The following is a 22,763-nucleotide window of genomic DNA, read 5'->3' as shown; positions in this document are numbered from 1 at the left end:
CTTTGTGTGTCTAAACATGCAAATGAAAATAGTAAATATTCAGGGAGAACTGGCTATCTATTTTCCTGTTATAAATCATTATTTAGAAGTGAGATGCAGTTTATTTCATATTCAATTTACTTTACTTCAAATAAACAGAAAGAAGAAAATTATTTTAATGGTCCTTACGCAGACCATGAAAACTTATTTTTCACATATATGGAATTATCAGGAAAAAGCATAATAATAAAAATCAGCTGAACTTGTCAGAATTAAACAGAGCGTGGCTCACCTGCGATCTCCTCTAAAGTGTTGGCATGCATGTCCAGTAGCACAGTTCCGTTCAGAATGCAGCTTCTCAACTCAAACAAGCTGTGCAACGAAAGTGTAGCCACGTAGGGCTTACTCCATCTTTCTCCTCCATCTTCCACATCTTCTTCAAATTTCAACCACCTATCAAATAGATATTCTTGTAAATATATTAAGTACTACAATGCTGAAGAATTATTCCTTATCATAAAAAAGCTATAAAAACAAAAATTTCCAAATTAATACTTGTTTCCAAGGGTTTGGGGAAATAAGAAAAATGTAGTTCATTTTACTCGGTTATAATCTCTTTAAATTCTATTAAACAAATATTTTTGTTGCAATAGATTATTAAAAACAAAGATTTAATTTTTCATAAATTTATCTAGTTTTGCAGAAATATTTTTAATGAAAATTTGCCAGTGGTCACTATTGTAGTACTAATTAAAAAAAGAAAGCATTTTCCTTTGTGGAAAAACATTTGTAGTTATAAAAATGGTGAAAGAGTGCTTAATTTTTTTCCCTGTAGTTGGAACTCTTAAATCTCAGGTTTTGGATGACAATTTCTCTGATGAATTTTAGGACGCTGATACAATTTGGCACTTATTTTGTAGGAGAAATTCTTTGTTATTTTTGCCTGGAAGAAAGCTACTCATGACAGTTAGTGGTAGGGCCTGAATACACAGAAATTCCTCTTGGACATCATTCCATGGGTAGTCTTGCCAAGAATGGAAAATGGAACAAGAATTCTGAATCCAAGTGGAAACTACTGCCTTCTTAGTGTAAAGAAAATTTCAGCAATGTCTGCAATCTTTTGTAATTAAGACAAATAGGAAAGATAGGGAAAGTCAATGTTTTTACTACTCTGGCATCAACGACTCAATGATTTAGAGGCTTCCTCTGTGATCTTAACAGAGGAGCTGTTTAATTCCACTACTCTGGTGAACTCTAACCTAAATATCCTTCCCTCCTCCATTTCCCTTCTTCATGCTTCTGTCCTTATCACTTTTGACCATATTTCCTCTTTCCAAATGGTCACACACACACACACACACACACACACACACACACACACACACCTATCTGGTATTGTTGTTACGTAATAAAATGACTCAATTTCAATGGATGAAAACCTTTGTGAGAAGTTAGACAAAGAATTAAACATATTAGTAGATAGTAACCAAGAGTTTGTTAGAAAGCACAGAGTTGAAATGAATGCCAAGAAAGCCATGGATTTGTCCTAATGTTCAAGAAGCAAAATACTACTCAGGGTATCGTGACCCACCGAGGGGTAAGCAACGCTTATAGAGATCCCACAAAGGATCCAAGCCCCTCACATTTCACCACCAAGTCATCGGCAATATCTCTTAAGAACACTTCATCACATGTTTTTTTATTTCCGTGTTTAACTGTTTTTTTAACATTGATCCCTGGTTTGTTTTGATGTTTATTGTGGTAGGCAAAGAAGACTGTGGGAGTTCAAGCTGGAGAAGGGTTCCACCGTGCAGCTCAGGAAAGCTTTCCTTTCCTCTGCTTCCCAAGTGCTGAAACGACAGGTGTGGACCACCCCACTCAGCAGTATGTCTATTGGTGTGTGTGTGTGTGTGTGTGTGTGTGTGTGTGTGTGTGTGTGTGTGTTGATGTGCACATGTGAGTATGCATGTTGGAAGGAAGGAATGCAAGTGCCACAGGTCATGCTCCACGTTCATTCTTTTAGGAATCATCTACCATAACATCTTTTATGCTCTGATCTATTCTTTCAGAATTCCATAAAATATATTTTGATTATATTTTTTCCTGTTCTCTGAACACCTCCAAATCATCCCCCAGCAACTCCTTAAACATCCAACTTTATGTTCTTTCTCTCTCTTAAAAACAAACAAACAAACAAACAAACAAAAAAACACCCAAAAACATAGAGTTTGGCTTGGGTTGGCCAACTGATGTTGAACATGAACCTTGTCATGGACTATGATTGACATGCCCAGTGTTATTCCACTGGGGAACAAAATGATGAGTTCCTAGTATCTCTCCATGGCAAATAACCTCTTGGCTAAAGGTGAGAATTTGTGCCCACTTCCCTGCTTCCCTGTTGAGACTTTTGTCTGGCTTGAGCATGCACAAGTCTTAGAAATGTTGTTACAGTCTCTGTGAGCTCATGTGTGCATCAGCCTTGTTGTGTCTGGAAAACACTGTTTTCTAGAAGCTGTTCACACTTCTTAATATAGTACGCTTTCTGTCTTTCTACATAGATCTCTGAGCTTTGAGAGGAAAGGGGTGATTGAGACATCACATTGAGGAATGAGAATTACTTATTAGGATTTGGTGTTCACTGATTGGGCAAAGCTGGAAAGCCTGTAAACCCAAGGAATCATCCTGGTTCTGCCTCTCCAGAGCTGGGATTTTAGTCACACACTAGTCTGTCCGTCTTGGTATTTGAGTGCTGGGGATTGAACTCAGAAGGCCTTTATGTTGCTTAGCAAGCACTTTACCAACTGAGCTATGTCCCCAGGCCCTTCTTTAATTTTTTATATGACTGAATCTTAACATTTTTCTGACCTTGACAGATTTAAATACCTCATACCCAATTGGTGATTATTAGAGTTGATTGGTTGAGGAGAGTGGGACATTAGTATTTGGCACCCTTTTAATTGTATGAGTTCATGTGAATATAAAACTTGTTCTGGTCAATGAATTTATAGTGTAAATGATGCTTATCAGTCCCAGGAGTTGGCAGTATTTAACTGCCAAAGTGTGACTCCCCTGATTGTTTTCTTTCTATGATGTAGGAACTAATCATTTCCAAGATGGAGACTGTTCCCACAGCAAAGTCTATAACATCAAACATATAGACCAGGTCAGGTAAGAATGAATATGATTTTATACATTAATAAATTAGTATTTCTTGCCATACATATATATGACATATGCTACACACAAACACATACACACACACACGTGCGTGCATACACACTCATGTGTGTGCACACACACACAGACACACACAGACACACACTCACACATACACACACACATGTGCACAATCATACTGAGTGGTAAAATCACAAAAATTACTTCATTATTAAGTAATATGAGAAAGAATTTTTTGGAGAATGTCCAATGGCCTAGTTGCAAATAAGAAATCTGAACTTTATTTGCAATATACATACAAACTACAATGTGACCAAGTAAAGTCTTTACAAATGCTCTGGATCAGTTTCTCAGGAGTAAACAGGAAACAAATTCAGCATGTTAATAAGTTGCTGAGACCACCTGGCCAACAGTCTTTTAAAATACAACTTGCTTTAACTTTATTTTCTCTGCTGAGCATTTTAGAACTCCTCAGTTTCATTTTGGCAATTTTTTTGCCTGAAGTTTATATGCTAATGTGTATAGCAGAAAAAAATAAAACAAAACAACAAAAACAAACACCTTTAATTTTCAACCATGACTGAAAACAATCTCATCATGACAACAGTTCTGATCTCTTTCCTTTTTATACTACTATATATTTTTAAATTATCAATTGTGCAAGAGAAAAATGATTTTTTGTAACAAAATGGCTTTTATGAAATCTCTTGTTATTTTGTATGCTACTCATATGTAATGTGGTTTTCAAACAATGAGAGAGGAGGAAGAGGGATAGAGGAGGAAGGGGGAACAAAGACAGGACTAGGGAAGGAGCAGGGAAGAAAAGGAAGACCATGGCAACTACAGCATCACATGGGCTGGCATGATTTTCATGTTAGATTTAAAGACAATGGATTATATAAAGGTTGAATAATTTTTGTGGAAAAAACGAACATTTGTTCCACATAAAATATTCTAATTTATGGTTTAGGGAGCTGTAGCTGTTTCTATCATACATACAGTTCTTTAATTACTTGATTATAAAAGTATTAATTGACCTATAAAAAGTTTATAAGGTATAACACAAATTTGTTTTTAAAGTACAGGCTGTTATTCTACATAATATAATCAAACTCCTTTTAAAACAATACTTACACATACCAGTGAAGATAGGGGACTTGGCTTCTATATTATTTGATCATTTTTATAGTAAACATTTTAATTTTTTTAATGATTTTTATTCTTTTGAGATAATAAAGTTACATAATTTCCCTCTTTCTTTTTCTTCATCCCAAACCTCCCATGTTTTCTTACAAATCCATGGCTTTTTTCAATGATGTGCAAGTGCATATGCCTGTGTGTGTGGTGTGTCTGAGAGTGCTGGTATTGATGTGTAAATTGTGTGTATTTATCCCTTGTGTGGATCCACACCATTTCTGTCACAGAACAGTTTCAGACCTGGATGAGCCACAGAATGAAGTCTTTGTGCCACATCTTTATATTCTCAGCTCTTGCTCAGTCCTGCCCCCAACAGTCACCAGACTGCTGTTTTATCATTTCGAGGATGCAGAACAGTGCCGTTGAAGTTTTTTTAGACTTGGCTGAGTTTCAGTTCAGACTCATCAACGCTGTTGCATGTTTCAATACTTGATTCTATTTTTCTGATGAAAATACTCTTTTGTGTTGACAGGATAAATGTTGTTTAAGGGAATCTACTGTTCAAAAGGCTTGTCAATACAAACAAACCTGCTATGTAGAATTCATGTAGAAATTAGTGTGCAAGCAAGAGTTTTCATTTCTACGTACAAAATGCCTAAGAATACAAGTGCTGTGTTAAATAATAAACATGAGATTAATTGTATAAGAAACTACCACAGTGTCTCACAGAGCGTTTCTCTAGCCGTTTGCACGCACAGGTGCAGTCTGAGAAGTCTGGTTGCTCTGTCTTCACCAGTGCCTCTTAGTTGCCAATGTTTGATCTTAACTGTTTAAGTGGCTATATAGTGACATGTCTCAGAAAATTTAATTTGCTTTTCCCTAAGGATTAATGGTGGTGAATATTTTATAAGCCATTCACCATGTGTTTGTGTGTTTTATGTATGTTTCCGTGTGTGTGTGCATGTGTGTCTTCTATTTTCCCCAATGACACAGAAACCATGATTGAATCAAGCCGTCCATGCATGTAAGAGAATCCTGTGTGTTCTTAGACCTCCTAGTTTTACATTTTAATTTTTTAACTTAATCATTAAGGATAAATTGGTATGAATGCTCATACAATGCATACACATATATTTGTAAACTATTCTGCATATATATAAGCCATACATTCGTTGTAAAAAAATTGTTGTGACATCTACGCATTTTTCTGTTATTTTCATGCTTTTGAGCATCAATATTTCCTTCTTTCATTTCATAGCTTTTGCACATTGTCAAAAAACCAGTGACCCACACATATTAGTCTATTTGCTGTTTCTTGACTATGATCTACACCTCTATGTATTTATATAAAATGGCATTTTAAAATACAAATCCACATACTATATTGTTTCATTTATAATAAATACTTCAAATTGAGTTCTTGTTTCTGTTAAAAGAGAATGGAGTCTTGAAAGTTCGAAGCAGCTTAGTAGCTAAAAATGACCAAATGTAAGTTACATGCATGGATGGTTTGATATAACCATAGGTTTTTTGAAAATTATGGAAGAAGACATAAGGTACTTTCCATAAAAGAAGTCTACAAGTTACAAATACCAAGTTACTAAGAATACCAAACATTTCAAAATCCAATGTTTTATGCCAACTCCAAAATTATGCTAAAAGCATTAAGACTCACTTAAGAGAAATTTTAAGGAGACTATATTAAAAATAATACATATCACATAACTATTACTTTGTTTTCTGTGTTTTAATCCAATTTCATCATTTAAATATACAAATAAAGAAGTTTACAACATCACAGATACTATTTCAAGACTTTTAGCCATTAAGGTGCAAAATCTTTCATTATAGTTAATGACCTAGTGGTCTGCATTTTGTTTCACTTTTCAAATAAACTCGGTTAACATTTATTATAATAGTAAACCTAAGCAAGTAAGTATCTCAAATTATAAAGTCCATTTGCTGGATGATACAAAAAGTAAAATATAAAATCTGTAGGCCAAATACATAACATGCTATAAATGGGGGGGTTACCCCCTGAGCCGATTGTTTTCATCCCCTCAGTGTCTGGATCTGTTCTGATCCATGATTAGCACAGTGAATTCCTTCTTTACTAAACATTAAATAGGTGTTCCATGAATTCTTTGAGGATTAAGTTGATGAAAATGTGCTCCACTTGTATTAAAATACACAAAGCAAATTCTTTTGCCATTTAACAGCAGATGTTTTTGAGAGAAATTAACTTGGCATGTACTATTTAACACTAACTCAACTTAACATTTTTAGGAAGTTTTATTCTTTGATTCTGTCAAATAGGAGCTCTAGAGCTCCAAAATTATGGTTTTGAAGGAGGCAAGATACCCTCAGAAAAGTCTTCCACTTTTTAAGAGACTTGAAGCAGAAATACTAAATATTATCTGTAATTCAATCCATCTTAATGGAGAAACTATCAAAACCGAATGTTTAATGGATCTAATTATTCTTTTCTCTTAAGAATTTCTTTGATTTTTGAGATTATAATTAATTGCCTCATTTCTCTATTCAAATTCATGGTCTCTTTTTTTCTTCATTAGTTGTTGTTACATATATTTATGTATATAATGTATATACAAATATATCCCTAGATGCTTGAATATAATCTGCTCAGTCTGTATGTTACTTGTATGTATATTTTTATATTTGCTGTTTTAATCCATATGATCTTTGCATTTTGCTTTTTACTCAAGAGTTCAGTTGATGTGAATATTTACTAATGTTGACTATCAAATGCTTTTGTAGCATCAACAAGATTGTTTTGGTGTACCAACACTTTTCTAGGCTTCCTTTAACTACCGAGGTCTTAACTACTAGTCCCTATTTGGCCCCTTCTGAGCTTACTGGTAGAAACCATTTTAAAGGACAAGCACAGTGAGCAAACCATGCTGCCTCAGTCATTACACAGCTTTGGTGGTTGGACTCACTTTCTAGCAATACATTTTAAAGAGAGACTTGTTATTTTTTTTTATTAACTTGAGTATTTCTTATGTACATTTGGTGTTATTCTCTTTCGGTTTCGAACAAACATCCCCCTTCCTCCCCCCTTCCTTATGGGTGTTCCCCTCCCCACCCTCCCCCATTGCCGCCCCCCCCGACAGTCTAGTTCACTTGGGGTTCAGTCTTAGCAGGACCCAGGGCTTCCCCTTCCACTGGTGCTCTTACTAGGATATTCATTGCTACCTACCAGGTCAGAGTCCAGGGTCAGTCCATGTATAGTCTTTAGGTAGTGGCTTAGTCCCTGGAAGCTCTGGTTGCTTGGCATTGTTGTACATATGGGGTCTCAAAGTGAGACATTGTAAATTTGTTATTTCATTAGTCTCTTCATATATTTCTTTTAGGGTTTTAAACAGAATGGCTATTTTCCACAAATATTTATTAAGTAGATTCAAAACATTAACATCTAAATCTAAAATTTTGCTCAAGTTTTGCTTGACAAAAATATCATTTTTATTTTTATTATTAGAGTAGAAAGCTACTAATTCCACATAAATATTAACAAAGAAAGAAGCAGTGCAAAGTATATGCCAATTATTTATTAGAATTAAATTGCATTTGAAAAATCAGATGAATTAAGTAGTCCAAATTATTTTTAGATGAACAATGGCAACAAAACCAAAACCACTTCTGTCACTTTAAAACTCACTAAAATGTAAATCTCCAATCAGTACATTCTGTTTTCTGTGAAGTATTGCATCTCAGCCAAAAATATCTACCTTTCTCTTAAATGTCTATTTTGATTGTTCATCAAATGTCTCCATGAACTTCAAACAGCTGTGGAACATTAAGACTAAAAGTAGAGCAATAAACGTGGGTACAGGCTAGCATCAGCACAGGGTGCTAACAACTAACCAGATCATCTGTTTTACTCTTTATGGATGAACAGAGCAGCAGCTCTGGTCATTTAGGGTGAGCACATTATTCAAGTCATTTTATTAGAGAATATTGAAATCCTGTCTGCTTAACTCTGACAGAATCAAAGATGTTTCTAATATCTCCTTCTGCTACTTCCTAGCTCTTTGACACTGGGAAATTGATAAGTATGTTTATAAATCAAAGAAATTGATCATTTTATGATTTACAAAGTGGAAAGTTCTAAGAATGATGTGGTACTCAAGACCAAAAAAACAGATTTGAATTTCAGTTCTCATTTTTATCATAAAGGTTGAAAGCGATGAAATGCTAATAGACAATAACCCCAAGAGTATACTAGTGGCAGGCATACATTGGAGTAACCAAGAGCTTTCTAATTAGAATTCAGACCTGCTCAATAGAAGGGAAACTTTGCTTCATAATGGAAAATTAGCAAACTAATCAGTACTAGTGAAGTCATAGATCTTGGAGAAGAACCTATAGCCACCATTTACTAAACAACCACAGTCCTTAGAAACAATCTAAATATTTTTCTTTATACCCACAGGTAAGAGGAGTCTTGATGCCTCATTGAGGAAACTTTTCTTTGGAACAGAGAGAAGTCACTACAGAAAACCACAACCACACAAAAGGCAAAGATGTGGAGTTCAGTCACAGTGGATCCGTCTACAAAACACTCGCAAACCTAAGGCTCAGAGAACACTGTGGGATAGAAGGTGTCAAGATCATAAACGAGATTATGTCTACTAGTGCTGCTGGCATTCTTCAATGTATTTGCTGTATTCTGGCTATGTCTCTCAGGAGAGATCTACATCCGGTTCCTGTCAGCCTGCACTTCTTTGCTTCATCCATCTTGTCTAGTTTGGTGGCTGTATATGTATGGGCCACATGTGGGGCAGGCTCTGAATGGGTGTTGCTTCTGCCTCTGTTCTAAACTTTGCCTCCCTATTCCATGCCAAGGGTATTCTTGTTCCCCTTTTAAGGAGTGAGGCATTCACATTTTGATCATCCATCTTGAGTTTCATGTGTTCTGTGCATCGAGGGTAATTCAAGCATTTGGGCTAATAGCCACTTATCAATGAGTGCATACCATGTGTGTTTTTCTGTGATTGGGTTACCTCACTCAGGATGATATTTTCCAGTTCCCTCCATTTGCCTATGAATTCCATAAAGTCATTGTTTTTGATAGCTGAGTAATATTCCATTGTGTAGATGTACCACATTTTCTGTATCCATTCCTCTGTTGAAGGGCATCTGGGTTCTTTCCAGCTTCTGGCTATTATAAATAAGGCTGCTATGAACATAGTGGAGCACGTGTCTTTGTTATATGTTGGGGCATCTTTTGGGTATATGCCCAAGAGAGGTAAAGCTGGGTCCTCAGGTAGTTCAATGTCCAATTTTCTGAGGAACCTCCAGACTGATTTCCAGAATGGTTGTACCAGTCTGCAATCCCACCAACAATGGAGAAGTGTTCCTCTTTCTCCACATCCTTGCAAGCATTTGCTGTCACCTGAGTTTCTCATCTTAGCCATTCTCACTGGTGTGAGGTGAAATCTCAGGGTTGTTTTGATTTGCATTTCCCTTATGACTAAAGATGCTGGACATTTCTTTAGGTGTTTCTCAGCCATACAGCATTCCTGAGCTGTGATTTCTTTGTTTAGCTCTGAACCCTATTTTTAATAGGGTTATTTGTTTCGCTGTGGTCTAACTTCTTGAGTTCTTTGTATATTTTGGATATAAGCCCTCTATCTGTTTCCCAATCACTCGGTGGCCATTTTGTCCTAACAACAGTGTCCTTTGCCTTACAGAAGTTTTGTAGTTTTATGAGATCCCATTTGTCGATTCTTGATCTTAGAGCATAAGCCATTGCTCTTTTGTTCAGGAAATTTTCTCCAGTGCCCATGTGTTCGAGATGCTTCCCCACTTTTTCTTCTATTAGTTTGAGTGTATCTGATTTGATGTGGAGGTCCTTGATCCACTTGGACTTAAGCTTTGTACAGGGTGATAAGATGGATCGATATGCATTCTTTTACATACTGACCTCCATTTGAACCAGCTCCATTTGCTGAAAACACTATCTTTTTTCCTTTGATGAATATAAAGTGTCCTTTCTTATCTTTTTGATGACTTTTAGTTGAAAATTGATTTTATTCGATATTAGAATGGCTACTCCAGCTTGCTTCTTCAGACCATTTGCTTGGAAAGTTGTTTTCTAGCCTTTCACTCTGAGGTAGTGTCTGTCTTTGTCTCTGAGGTGTGTTTCCTGTAGGCAGCAGAATACAGGGTCCTCATTGCGTATCCAGTTTGTTAATCTATGTCTTTTTATTGGGGAGTTGAGATCATTGATATTGAGAGATATTAAGGAATAGTGATTATTGCTTCCTGTTATATTCATATTTGGATGTGAGATTATGTTTGTGTGCTCTTCTTCTCTTTGTTTTGTTGCCAGGATGATTAGTTTTTTGCTTTTTCTAGGGTGTAGTTTGCCTCCCTATGTTGAGCTTTACCATTTATTATCCTTTGTAGCGCTGGATTTGTAGAAAGATATTGTGTAAATTTGGTTTTGTCATGGAATATCTTGGTTTCTCCATCTATGTTAATTGAGAGTTTTGCAGGATACAGTAACCTGGGCTGGCATTTGTGTTCTCTTAGGGTCTGTATGACATCTGTCCAGGATCTTCTGGCTTTAATAGTCTCTGGCGAGAAATCTGGTGTGATTCTGATAAGTCTGCCTTTATATGTTACTTGACCTTTTTCCCTTACTGCTTTTAATATTCTTTCTTTATTTTGTGTATTTGGTGTTTTGACTATTATGTGATGGGCGGATTTTCTTTTCTGGTCCAATCTATTTGGAGTTCTGTAGGCTTCTTGTATTTTCATGGGCATCTCTTTCTTTAGGTTAGGGAAGTTTTCTTCTATGATTTTGTTGAAGATACTTACTGATCCTGTGAGCTGGGAGTCTTCACTCTCTTCTATACCTATTATCCTTAGGTTTGATCTTCTCATTGAGTCCTGGATTTCCTGTTTGTGTTGGACCATTAGCTTTTTCCGTTTCACATTATCTTTGACCATTGTGTCAATGCTTTCTATGGAATCTTCTGCTCCTGAGATTCTCTCTTCTATCTCTTGTATTCTGTTGGTGATGCTTGTATCTGTGGCTCCTTGTCTCTTCCTTTGGTTTTCTATATCCAGGGTTGTTTCCCTTTGTGCTTTCTTTATTGCTTCTATTTCCATTTTTAATTCCTTCACCTGTTTCATTGTGTTTTCCTGGAATTCTTTCAGGGATTTTTGTGATTCCTCTCTATAGGCTTCTACTTGTTTATTTATGTTTTCCTGCGTTTCTCTAAGGGAGTTCTTCATGTCTTTCTTGAAGTCCTCCAGCATCATGATCAAATTTGATTTTAAATCTAGATCTTGCTTTTCTTGTGTGTTTGGATATTCAGTGTTTGCTTTGGTGGGAGAATTGGGCTCTGATCATGCCATGTAGTCTTGGTTTCTGTTGCTTGGGTTCCTGCGCTTGCCTCTTGCCATCAGGTTGTCTCTGGTGTTACCTTGTTCTGCTATTTCTGACAGTGGCTAGACCTTCCTATAGGCCTCTGTCAGGAGTGCTGTCGACCTGTTTTCCTGTTTTCTTTCAGCCAGTTGTGGGAACAGTGTGTTCTGCTTTCGGGTGTGTAGTCTTTCCTGCCTACTAGTCTTCAGCTGTTCCTGTGGGGCTGTGTCCTGAGTCCACCAGGCAGGTCACTTGGAACAGAAAAGTTAGTGTTACCTGTGGTCTCATGGCTCAAGTTGCTCATGGTGGGGCTCCTTTTGAGCTCTCCATGAGGGTGGAAACCAGGACAGCCTGCACTGCCTTTTCCAGGAGCCCCCATGCACCGGGGTCCCAGATTGTGTCAGGTGTTTTCCTCTGGAGTCAGAAATGTGGGCAGAGTGTAGTCTCTTCTGGCTTCCCAGGCATGCCTGCCCCTCTGAAGGTTTAGCTCTCCCTTCCACGGGATTTGGGTGCAGAGAACTGTTGATTGGTCCCTTCAGGTCCAGGCCATGTCAACAAAATGATAATTTCTGTATCGTGTACTTCAGCGCATCCCCTCCCTCTGTTGAGCAAACTAAGCTCCCTACTTTTATGCTTGACTAACTCAAAACTAAATTATCACAAGTCAGCTCAGAAGCATAAATCTCAGCTTTATGGAAATCTATTTTTAGCATTTTAAAAATAATGACATTTTGAGGTAAAATTTTTATATATAATCATATCATTTCCTCATTCCATTTTGTCTTAGGTACTATTCTATTGTCTGAATATAAGCCATGGCCAGGACCACTCTTACAAAAGAAAGCATAGAAGCTGAACAACACTCTACTCAATGATAACTTGGTCAAGGAAGAAATAAAGAATGAAATTTAAGACACTTTAGAATTTAATGAAAATGAAGGCACAGTATACACAAACTTGTGTGATACAATAAAAGCAGTGCTAAGAGAAAAACTCATAGCTCTGAGTACCTCTGAAAAGAAATTGGAGAGAGCATACACTAACAACTTGACAGCATATCTGAAAGCTCTAGGACAAAAAGAAACAAATACATCCAAGAGGAGGAGATGACAAGAAATAATAAAACTGAGGGCAGAAATCAACCAAGTAGAAACAAAAAGAACTATACAAAGAATCAACAAAACCAGGAGCTGGTTCTTTGAGAAAATCAACAAGATGCAGGAATGGTTCATATATGGAAATCCATCAAGGTAATCAACTATATAAAAAGTCTCAAAAAAAAAAAAAACCCAAAAAACACTTGATCATCTCAATAGACACTGAGAAAGCATTTAACAGAAGACAACACTCTTTCATGTTAAAAGCTGGTTCTTTGAGAAAATCAACAAGATAGATAAACCATATTAACCAGAGGACACAGAGACCAAAACCAAATTAATAAAATCATAAAGGAGGGGGAAGACATAACAACAGAAACTGGGGAAATTTAAAAAAAAAATCATCAGATCTTACTACAAAAGCCTATACTCAACAAAACTGGAAATCTGGATGAAATGAACAATTTTCTAGGCAGATATCAAGTACCAAAGTTAGATGAGGATCAGAAAAGCCATCTAAACAGTCCCATAACTCCTAAAGAAATAGAAGCATTCATTAAAAGTCTCCCAACCGATTGCAGACTGGTACAGCCATTCTGGAAATCAGTCTGGAGGTTCCTCATTAAATTGGACATTGAACTACCTGAGGACCCAGCTATACCTCTCTTGGGCATATACCCAAAAGATGCCCCAACATATAACAAAGACACATGCTCCACTATGTTCATAGCAGCCTTATTTACAATAGCCAGAAGCTGGAAAGAACCCAGATGCCCTTCAACAGAGGAATGGATACAGAAAATGTGGTACATCTACACAATGGAATATTACTCAACTATCAAAAACAATGACTTTATGGAATTCATAGGCAAATGGATGGAACTGGAAAATATCATCATGAGTGAGGTAACCCAATCACAGAAAAACACACATGGTATGCACTCATTGATAAGTGGCTGTTAGTCCAAACGTTTGAATTGCCCTAGATGCAGAACACATGAAACTCAAGACATTCAAAATCTGAATGCTTCACTCCTTCTTTAAAAGGGGAACAAGAATACCCTTGGCAGGGAATAGGGAGGCAAGATTAAAACAGAGACAGAAGGAACACCCATTCAGAGCCTGCCCCACATGTGGCCTATACATATACAGCCACCCAATTAGACAAGATGGATGAAGCAAAGAAGTGCAGGCTGACAGGAACCGGATGTAGATCTCTCCTGAGAGATACAGCCAGAATACAGCAAATACATAGGAGAATGCCAGCAGCAAACCACTGAACTGAGAATGGGATCCCCGTTGAAGGAATCAGAGAAAGGACTGGAAGAGCTTGAAGGGGCTCCAGACCCCATATGAACAACAATGCCAAGCAACCAGAGCTTCCAGGGACTAAGCCACTACCCAAAGACTATATATGGACTGACCCTGGGCTCCAACCTCATAGGTAGCAATGAATAGCCTAGTAAGAGCACCAGTGGAAGGGGAAGCCCTTGGTCCTGCTAAGACTGAACTCCCAGTGAAGGTGATTGTTGGGGGGAGGACAGTAATGGGGGGAAGATGGGGAGGGGAACACCCATATTGAAGGGGAGGGGGGTTAGGGGGATGTTGGCACAGAAATTGGGAAAGGGAATAACAATCGAAATGTAAATAAGAAATACTCAAGTATTATTAAAAATTATTTTAAAAAAAAGTCTCCCAACCAAAACAACCCCAAGTCCAGATGGGTTTAGTGTGGAAATCTATCAGACCTTCGTAGAAGACCTGATACCAATAGTCTTCAAACTATTCTACAAAATAGAAACAAACGAACACTACAAATTTGTTCTTTGAAGCCACAATTACACTTATACCTAAACCACACAACGACCTTAAAAAGAAAGGCAGACCAATTTGGCTCATGAATATTGATGCAAAAATATTCAATAAAATTCTCTCAAACTGAATCTAAGAACACATCAAAATGATCATTCATCATAGTCAAGTAGACTTCATTCCAGGAATACAGGGATGGTACAATATACAAAGTCCACCAATATAGTCCATTATTTAAAAAACTTAGAGAAGAAAAAAAGCACATGATATCTCATTAGATTCTGAGAAAGCATTTGACAAAATTCAACATCCTTCATGGTAAAAAGTCTTGGAAAGATCAGGAATTCAAAGTCCATACCTAAACGTAGTAAAAGCAATATACAGCAAACCAGTAGCCAACATCAAACTAAAGGGTGAGAAACCTGAAACAATCCCACTAAAATCAGGGACTAGAGAAGGCTGCCCATTATCTCCCTACTTATTCAAGGTAGTACATAATGTCCCAGGCAGAGAAATTAGACAAAAAGGGAGGTCAAAGGGATACAAATTGAAAAAGAATAACTCTAAATATCAGTATTTGAAGATGATATGATAGTATACTTAATTGACCCCAAAAATCTGCAACAGAGAACTCCTAAACCTGATAACTTGAGCAAAGTGGCTGGATATAAAATTAACTCAAACAAGTCAGTAGCCTTCCTCTACTCAAAGGATAAACAGGCTGAGAAAGAAATTAGGGAAATGACACCTTTCACATAGTCCTAAATAATATAAAATACCTTGGTGTGACTCTAACCAAGCAAGTGAAAGATCTGTGTGACAAGAACTTCAAGTGTCTGAAGAAAGAAACCTCCCGTGCTCATGGATTGGCAGGATTAATACAGTAAAAATGGCCATTTTTCCAAAAGCAATCTATAGATTCAATGCAATTCCCATCAAAATTCCAACTCAATTCTTCATAGAGTTAGAAGGAGAAATTTCCAAATTCATTTGGAATAACAAAAAACCAGGATAGCAAAAACTATATTCAACAACAAAACAACTTCTGGGGGAATCACCATCCCTCACCTCAAGCTGTATTACAGAGCAAGAGTGATAAAAACTATATGGTACTGGTACAGAGATAGGCAAGTAGATGAGTAAAATAGAATTGAAGATCCAGAAATGAACCCACACACCTATGATCACTTGATCTTTGACAAAGAGACAAAACCATCTAATGGAAAAAAGATAGCCTTTTCAACAAATGTTGCTGGTTCAACTGGAGGTCAACATGTAGAAGAATGCAGATCGATCCATTCTTATCTCCCTGTACTAAGTTTAAGTCCAAGTGGATCAAGGACTTCCACATCAAACCAGATACACTCAAACTAATAGAAGAAAAGCTAGGGAAGCATCTGGAACACATGGGCACTGGAAAAAATTTCCTGAACAAAACACCAATGGCTTATGCTCTAAGATCAAGAATCGACAAATGGGATCTCATAAAACCTCAAAGCTTCTGTAAGGCAAAGGACACTGTCATTAGCAAAAATGGCAACCAACAGATTGGGAAAAGATCTTTACCAATCCTACATCTGATAGAGGGTTAATATCTGAAATATACAAAGTACTCCAGAAGTTAGACTTCTGAGAGCCCTATAAAAAATGAGGTACGGAGCTAAAGAAAGAATTCTCAGCTGAGGAATTCTGAATGGCTGAGAAGCACCAAAAGAAATGCTCAACATCCTTAATCATCAGGGAAATGCAAATCACGACAACTCTGAAATTCCACCTCACACCAGTCAGAATGGCTAAGATAAAAAAAATTAACAGATGCTGGCGAGGATGTAGAGAAAGAGGAACACTCCTCCATTTTTGGTGGGATTGCAAGCTGGTACAACCCCTCTAGAAATCAGTCTGGTGGTTCCTCAGAAAATTGGACATTGCACTACCTGAGGACCCAGCTATAACACTCTTTGGCATATACCCAAAGAGGCTCCAATATATAACAAGGACAGATGTTTCACTATGTTCATAGCAGTCTTAGTTATAATAGCCAGAAGCTGGAAAGAACCCACATATCCTTCAACAGAGGAATTGTTGTAAATTTATAAGAAATGCTGTCTTTTACCTCCACTAGGTCTGACACCACAGTGCCACAAGATATCTGACAGATCTTTATCTCAGTCAGCAAAACATCTCACCCACTCTGCTCCATACCGTTACACACTGCTGAAGGCGTCTCTCTGAGCCTGGCAGCAATCTCTCTACCCATCCAGTTCCCAAGACTATGCCAGAAATAAACATCTTAATTGCATGGCGGCTTAGTGTCCCAGCTGCCACATACTCTCTTAGACTTAAATCGCCACAAAAAGAACACACAACACAATAACCTCTGATCCAATTGATAAGATATAATTTCCCACCTAAACATACAAAGCCCTGTACACATCCATCCCTTAAGAATATTCATAACAACCTGTAAATACACAGAGTGGAATCTTGAAATCAGCCTCCATGTTCTCTCCACAGCTTCCTCTCCAGTCTCCTCCTGTTCCATTCTCCTCCTCTTCCCTCAAACTTTTCTCCCGCCCATCCTTACTTCTTGTCCAATGACAGGTATCATTCTATCTTGTACCTGCCTTCACCTGTGTAATGACATCATCCCACAAGGAATGGGTACAGAAATGTGGTACATTTACAAAATGGAGTACTACTCAGCTATTAAAAACAATGACTACATGAAATTCTTAGGCAAATGGATAGAACTAGAAAACATTATCCTGAATGAGGTTACTCATTCAGAAAACAACAACAACAACAATAACATCAACATCAACAACAAAACCCTACAATGGATGCACTCACTGGTAAGTGGATATTAACCCAAAAGCTCAGAATACCCAAGATATAATTCACAGATCATATGAAACTCAAAAAGAAGACCAAAATGTGGATGCTTTTGTCCTTCTTAGAAAGGGGAACAAAATACTCATTGGAAGAAATACAGGGACAAAGAGTGGAGCAGAGACTGAAGGAAAGGCCATCCAGAAACTGCCCCACCTGGGATCCATCCCATATGCAGCCACCAAACCCATTCACTATTGCTGGTACCAAGGAGTGCTTGCTGACAGGAGCCTGGTATGGGTGTCTCCTGAGAGGCTCTGCCAGAGCCCTACTGATACAGATGAGGATGCTTGTTGATTACCCCCAGACTGAGCATGGGGTCCCCAACAGAGGAGTTAGAGAAAGGACTGAAGTAGCTGAAGGGGTTTGCAACCCCATAGGAAGAACAACAATATCAACCAACCAGCTCCCCCATAGCTCCCAAGGACTAAACAACCCTTGCATGGAGGGACCCATGGCTCCAGCAGCATATGTAGCAGAGGATGGCCTTGTCCAGCACCAGTAGGACAAGAAGTCCTTCTTCCTGTGAAGGCTCATTTCCACACTTTAGGGGGATGCCAGAGTGTTGAGTTGGGAGTGGGTGGGTCAGAGTAGGAGCATCTTTATAGAAGCGGAAGGGGGTCATGGGAGAGGGGAAAAAGGGGATAACATTTGAAATGTAAATACATAAAATATCTAATCATAACTGAAAGCATTTATTTATGGGCTTGTTTAGAGTTTTAGATTCTTACTCCATGATCATCATGGAGGAAAGCAGACAGCATGCCATTAGCATGTAGCTGAGAGCATTATGAAATTCTTTTGAAAGCTCAAAGCCCTCCCACAGTGACACACCTTCTCCAACAAAGCCACACCTCCTAACCCTTTCACACAATTCATCCATTGGGAAACTAACATACATGAGTCTATGGGGAAGGATTCTTATTCTAAATACACTTTTCCTCCCTCCAGAGCATCTGAAATGCCCTTCTTTGTTCTCTGTCAAATTTGTAGCCTCTTCTTTAATATTATTTTTATATACATTATAAGAAACATTATATAGACTGATCAGGTTGTACTTATGTATATAAGAGTATAATGCAGTATATAGAGTGGTACGATTCTGACAAGAGAAGACACGAGAGAAGTTGGAAAGGAAAGAGGGGTGAAAATGATAAAAATACAAGGCCCAGGAATGAAAATCTCAAAACATATTAAATTAAAAGTAAAAAAAATAAGATTCAGATCAGAAATCACTCATCCAATGTAGTTATTCTGACCTATTCTCTGCTACCCTTGTCAAAAATGTTCTTCCTATTGAAAATGGAAATAAAAAGTGTTTGATGTACCATCAAATGGAAGCTTGCTTTAAAAAATGATCATTATAGCAATTTTATTGGAAAAAAACTAAATTTTTATCACTATTGGCTAGATAAAGTTCAATTACATAGCGATTAGGTAATTTAAATTATTGCATACATTTATTTGTTGATACCAAAATGCAGAACTTAAGACTGTATGTCTAACATATATAAAATCTACATTTTTATGTAGACCTCAGGTGAGTCATATTCATATAAATACCTGAATCTCTTTAGAGCAAGGACAACCCTAGGTCTTTCTACTTACTACACATATCTTAGTCACAGTATTCATTATACGACATTTACAACTCTGTGGCTTGTCTAAACTAGACTGTAGGATTATTGAACACAAGATCTAATGCTATTAGACTATGGCATTATATATATATATATATAAATCACTATTAATAAATAAATGTATAAAATGAATAAATGTCAGTAAGTTAGTGAAAGATAAAAATATAATTCATTGACTTTTATAGTAATTCATAATTATATGGCACAACTAAAATATTAATTATGAAAAAATATTTTAAAATACATTTCTAAAAATATCCAACTTAATGAATTTTTATGCTTGAAAAACAACATAAAATATTTTTATTCCTTACCAAACACTACATTAAATTGAGAACTACAACAAAATTCTCTTTTTTTTCCCATAAAAGCCCACAGTGAAATTACCACATGATAACACCAATTTGGGTATAAGTCAGCAGCTGAAAAGATAGAAACAAATTGCTTTTGATTTCCATTGTTTTGTTGCTGGTACACACATCATGTTACTGTTTATCTTTAAGGCTTGCAGCTGTAGCTGGCTCTGCATCACTGTTTAATTACTGCCTTCAGATTTCATTCTGACCCATATACCATTATAGGATCTGCCCAGGCCAGATGAGCAAATTCAGAAAGCTGTGAAAATCCTAGATGTTTGCAGAGTCGTTGCACTGGGACGCTGTTCTTCTAGTGACCTAGATAAAATAAAAATATTCTTTCACCCTTCAACCCAAATCTTTACCTGGCTGTTTCTCGCCACTCGGCATCTTCCCCTTCACGCCAGCAAATTTCATCCAGTTCTGTGAAAAGGTCATGAGGAATGTGCTCCTCATCATCGTCCTCAGTTCCAAGAATAAACTGCACCCTCTGTGATGGGGTATCTATAAAGAATCATATAGAAGGACATCTATTTACCATAGCTACAAGCTTTAAATGCCCCAGCCAAAACCTTTGGCACAATGTCAATTTCACACTCCTTGTATTCCTCACCTGAGCATTCAACCGATCTTAACATAATACTGTCTAATATAATTTTGAATCACAAATATATCAATATATGCATAGAAAGCCTTTGTAGGAAGAAAAATTGTCTATATAACAGATGACATGATTTATCTACAAGGAAAATATCCCAGAATACCTAAAAAGAAAGAAAATAACTGGACACATATATAGCAAGGTTATAGGGTGTAAGTTTATACTCAGATAATTGTTATACACTGCAGTATATAATTTCACAATAAAAAACCACAATGGCTTCAATATGTTGACTATTTAGGCATAAATTTATGGAAACAGATGGAGAACATATATTCTGTAGACTATAAAATCTCACAAAATGAATGATAAAAGTAAATATGTGTTAAAGCTCCATGTCCAACGCCTTGGAATCCATGGTGAAAACAAGAAGGTAAGGAGGAAGAGAGTGAGGCAGAATTGATAGACCTGCTTGTAGAAGTCTTAATGTGGGATTAATGGACACATGAAAGTACAGTAAACAGGAAATAGCCAAAGTGTGAACTGCTTGAATTAAAAAAAAAAAAGACCATAAAGAAGGAATGAAGGAGCAATCAGCACAGCTCATGAAACTGGAGTCAATGGGATTGGTGCAGGAGAAGCAAAGAAGTTTAGTGAACCAACTAACTAGCCATTCCCCCTAGAAACAAAGGCTGCATTACTGCAAAGTGAGGGGCAGCATTATTTGATACACTGGCTCATGCAAGCCATTAAGGATCTCCTGAAATCTCCATGAAGAACAGCCACCCTATAATAAGAGACAAACATTACTAAAGAGGCTAGGTACTGGGAGACAGTGTTGCTGCCCAGTTCAAGAGGAAAGGCAAGTATTACTGAAAAAATAGGTCTGACTGAGGCAACGTTTGATGACATGTTCAAGAGCAGACAGGCATTACTGAGAAAACTAGGTATGCCAAGGCTGTGTTTGAATCAATAGGCCATATAAGGCTAGGCTCACAGGAGAGTTAAGAAAAAGGCTGATCCATCAGAGATATTGGAACTAGTATGGAACTTAAATGGTTTTGCTGAGCCCTGTGGAGGGACACGATCTCTATGCAGTGAAAGAGACTTTGGCAGACAAACAAGACTGGCACAGAAGTTGAATTCGTAAAGTACTAAAGCATATACCTGATGCTAACAAAAGATCAGACAAAGGGGACTATCAGCCTACTAGGAAAAAATATGACCAGATCTGGGATCAGTGGGAGTTTTCAGGAAGAAAATTAATAAGAGAGCCTAATCATTCCATGGGTGAGTTTTTGGAAGGCTTTAAACTATGATCAAAGAGTTGGTAGGAGAAAGATTAAGAGGTGAAGAGCTATCCCCTAGCATATGTAGTGTGAACTGTACTGAGGTGGAATGTTTTGTTCAGCCTACAACCTGTCAGAATCCAGGTGCAGCTGATGGGAAAACAAATGACACAGTGCTGATCCAGAGCCTACCATAGCTAAGATCCGAGCGGTAGCCATGGTGGGCTAAAGTTAGGCCTTGGATCCAAGACAAGTGGAGAAGTAAAGCCAGCCCTCCCAAGACTTCATAGGGTAATGTTCAGGGACCACTTCAGGAGGACCATCCCAGAAGGAAACTGTGTGCTCATGGGAAATGTCAATGTACATACATACCTGCTCTATTGTTCTTTTGTTTAACTATGTAACTATATAGGAGCTTCCAAACATTCCTGAACTGTCACTGTATTACTTGTAATGGATGGAAGTGGCATTCAGGGCTCTTGCCCACTCTTGGTAAAGAGCTGTCATTCTATAATGTAAACACTACAGGTCTTACATGTTTGCAAAAGCATCTGGAAGAACAGTAAAGACTACAGTGAAAGAATTTAGACAAAGGCATCTTGCATGATTGAAAAGAGCATAAAAAGTTATTGGATGGAGACCCTATGCCTTGCTCTGATTCTAAAACAATGAGGAGGGCTAGAAACAGAGACATTGGTAGCATTTAACTACTGAAGGTCTATTACAATGGCTGTGTAGTGATCTAAATGAGAAATGTCTCCCATAGGCTCATATATGTGAAAACTCGGTCCTTAGTTGAAGGCACTATTTGGATAGGTTATGAACCTTTAGGAGACGGAGCCTTAATGGAAGAAGCACGTCACTGTGGGTGGGTTTTTACAGTTTATAGCCTCACCCACTTCCAGATTGCACTCTGGCTTTATTTGCCTTTGAGGATGTGAATGTTCAGCATCCTGCTCGGACCATCGGCTACCATCTCACTCAGACCCTTATGAACTCACCCTGAACCTTTAAGTCAAGGTACAAGCTACTCTCACAAGTCAGTTTTGGCTATGGTGCTTTAACACAGCAAAAAAAATTAACCAGTGCAGGGTGATAATTCAAAAATTGAAGAATGGAGACAGAAGACATCCCAACGTTGGGAGGATGAAGAGAGAAAAGGAACAAATTTGGGAGCCGAACGGGAATTTTTTAATTAGATGTACAATAGATAGTAGAATTGATGTTAAACAAATACATAACGAGCATCTTTCTCTTTATAAATACCATTCTATAGAATAAATTAGAGAAATATAAGAGAAAAATTTCTGCCCTCTTGCAGTTTCCATTCAGTAGGAAGAATAGTATAGTGGAATAAGGCAGAAGAGAATTTAAAAACAAGTAAGAA

The 22,763-nt window shown here is 37.4% G+C and overlaps 1 protein-coding gene across 5 annotated transcripts in view; it reads right to left on the bottom strand.

Moving 5' to 3' along the window:
- Positions 1–22,763, bottom strand: part of Slc4a10 (solute carrier family 4 member 10) — a 279,408-nt gene that overhangs the window by 100,481 nt on the left and 156,164 nt on the right. For all 5 annotated transcript variants that reach the window (XM_032903383.1, XM_032903384.1, XM_032903385.1 and 2 more), the window contains exons 4-5: positions 19,852–19,990; positions 272–432 (exon numbers count right to left, since the gene is read on the bottom strand). In XM_032903383.1, coding sequence (XP_032759274.1) covers positions 272–432; positions 19,852–19,990 — 300 coding nt within the window. The remainder of the gene's footprint in view (positions 1–271; positions 433–19,851; positions 19,991–22,763) is intronic.

This window comes from Rattus rattus, chromosome 5, assembly GCF_011064425.1.
Source record: "Rattus rattus isolate New Zealand chromosome 5, Rrattus_CSIRO_v1, whole genome shotgun sequence".
NCBI classification, from domain to species: domain Eukaryota; kingdom Metazoa; phylum Chordata; class Mammalia; order Rodentia; family Muridae; genus Rattus; species Rattus rattus.
Note: the sequence above shows the minus strand (reverse complement) of the source record. Positions and strands in the feature narration are given on the sequence as shown.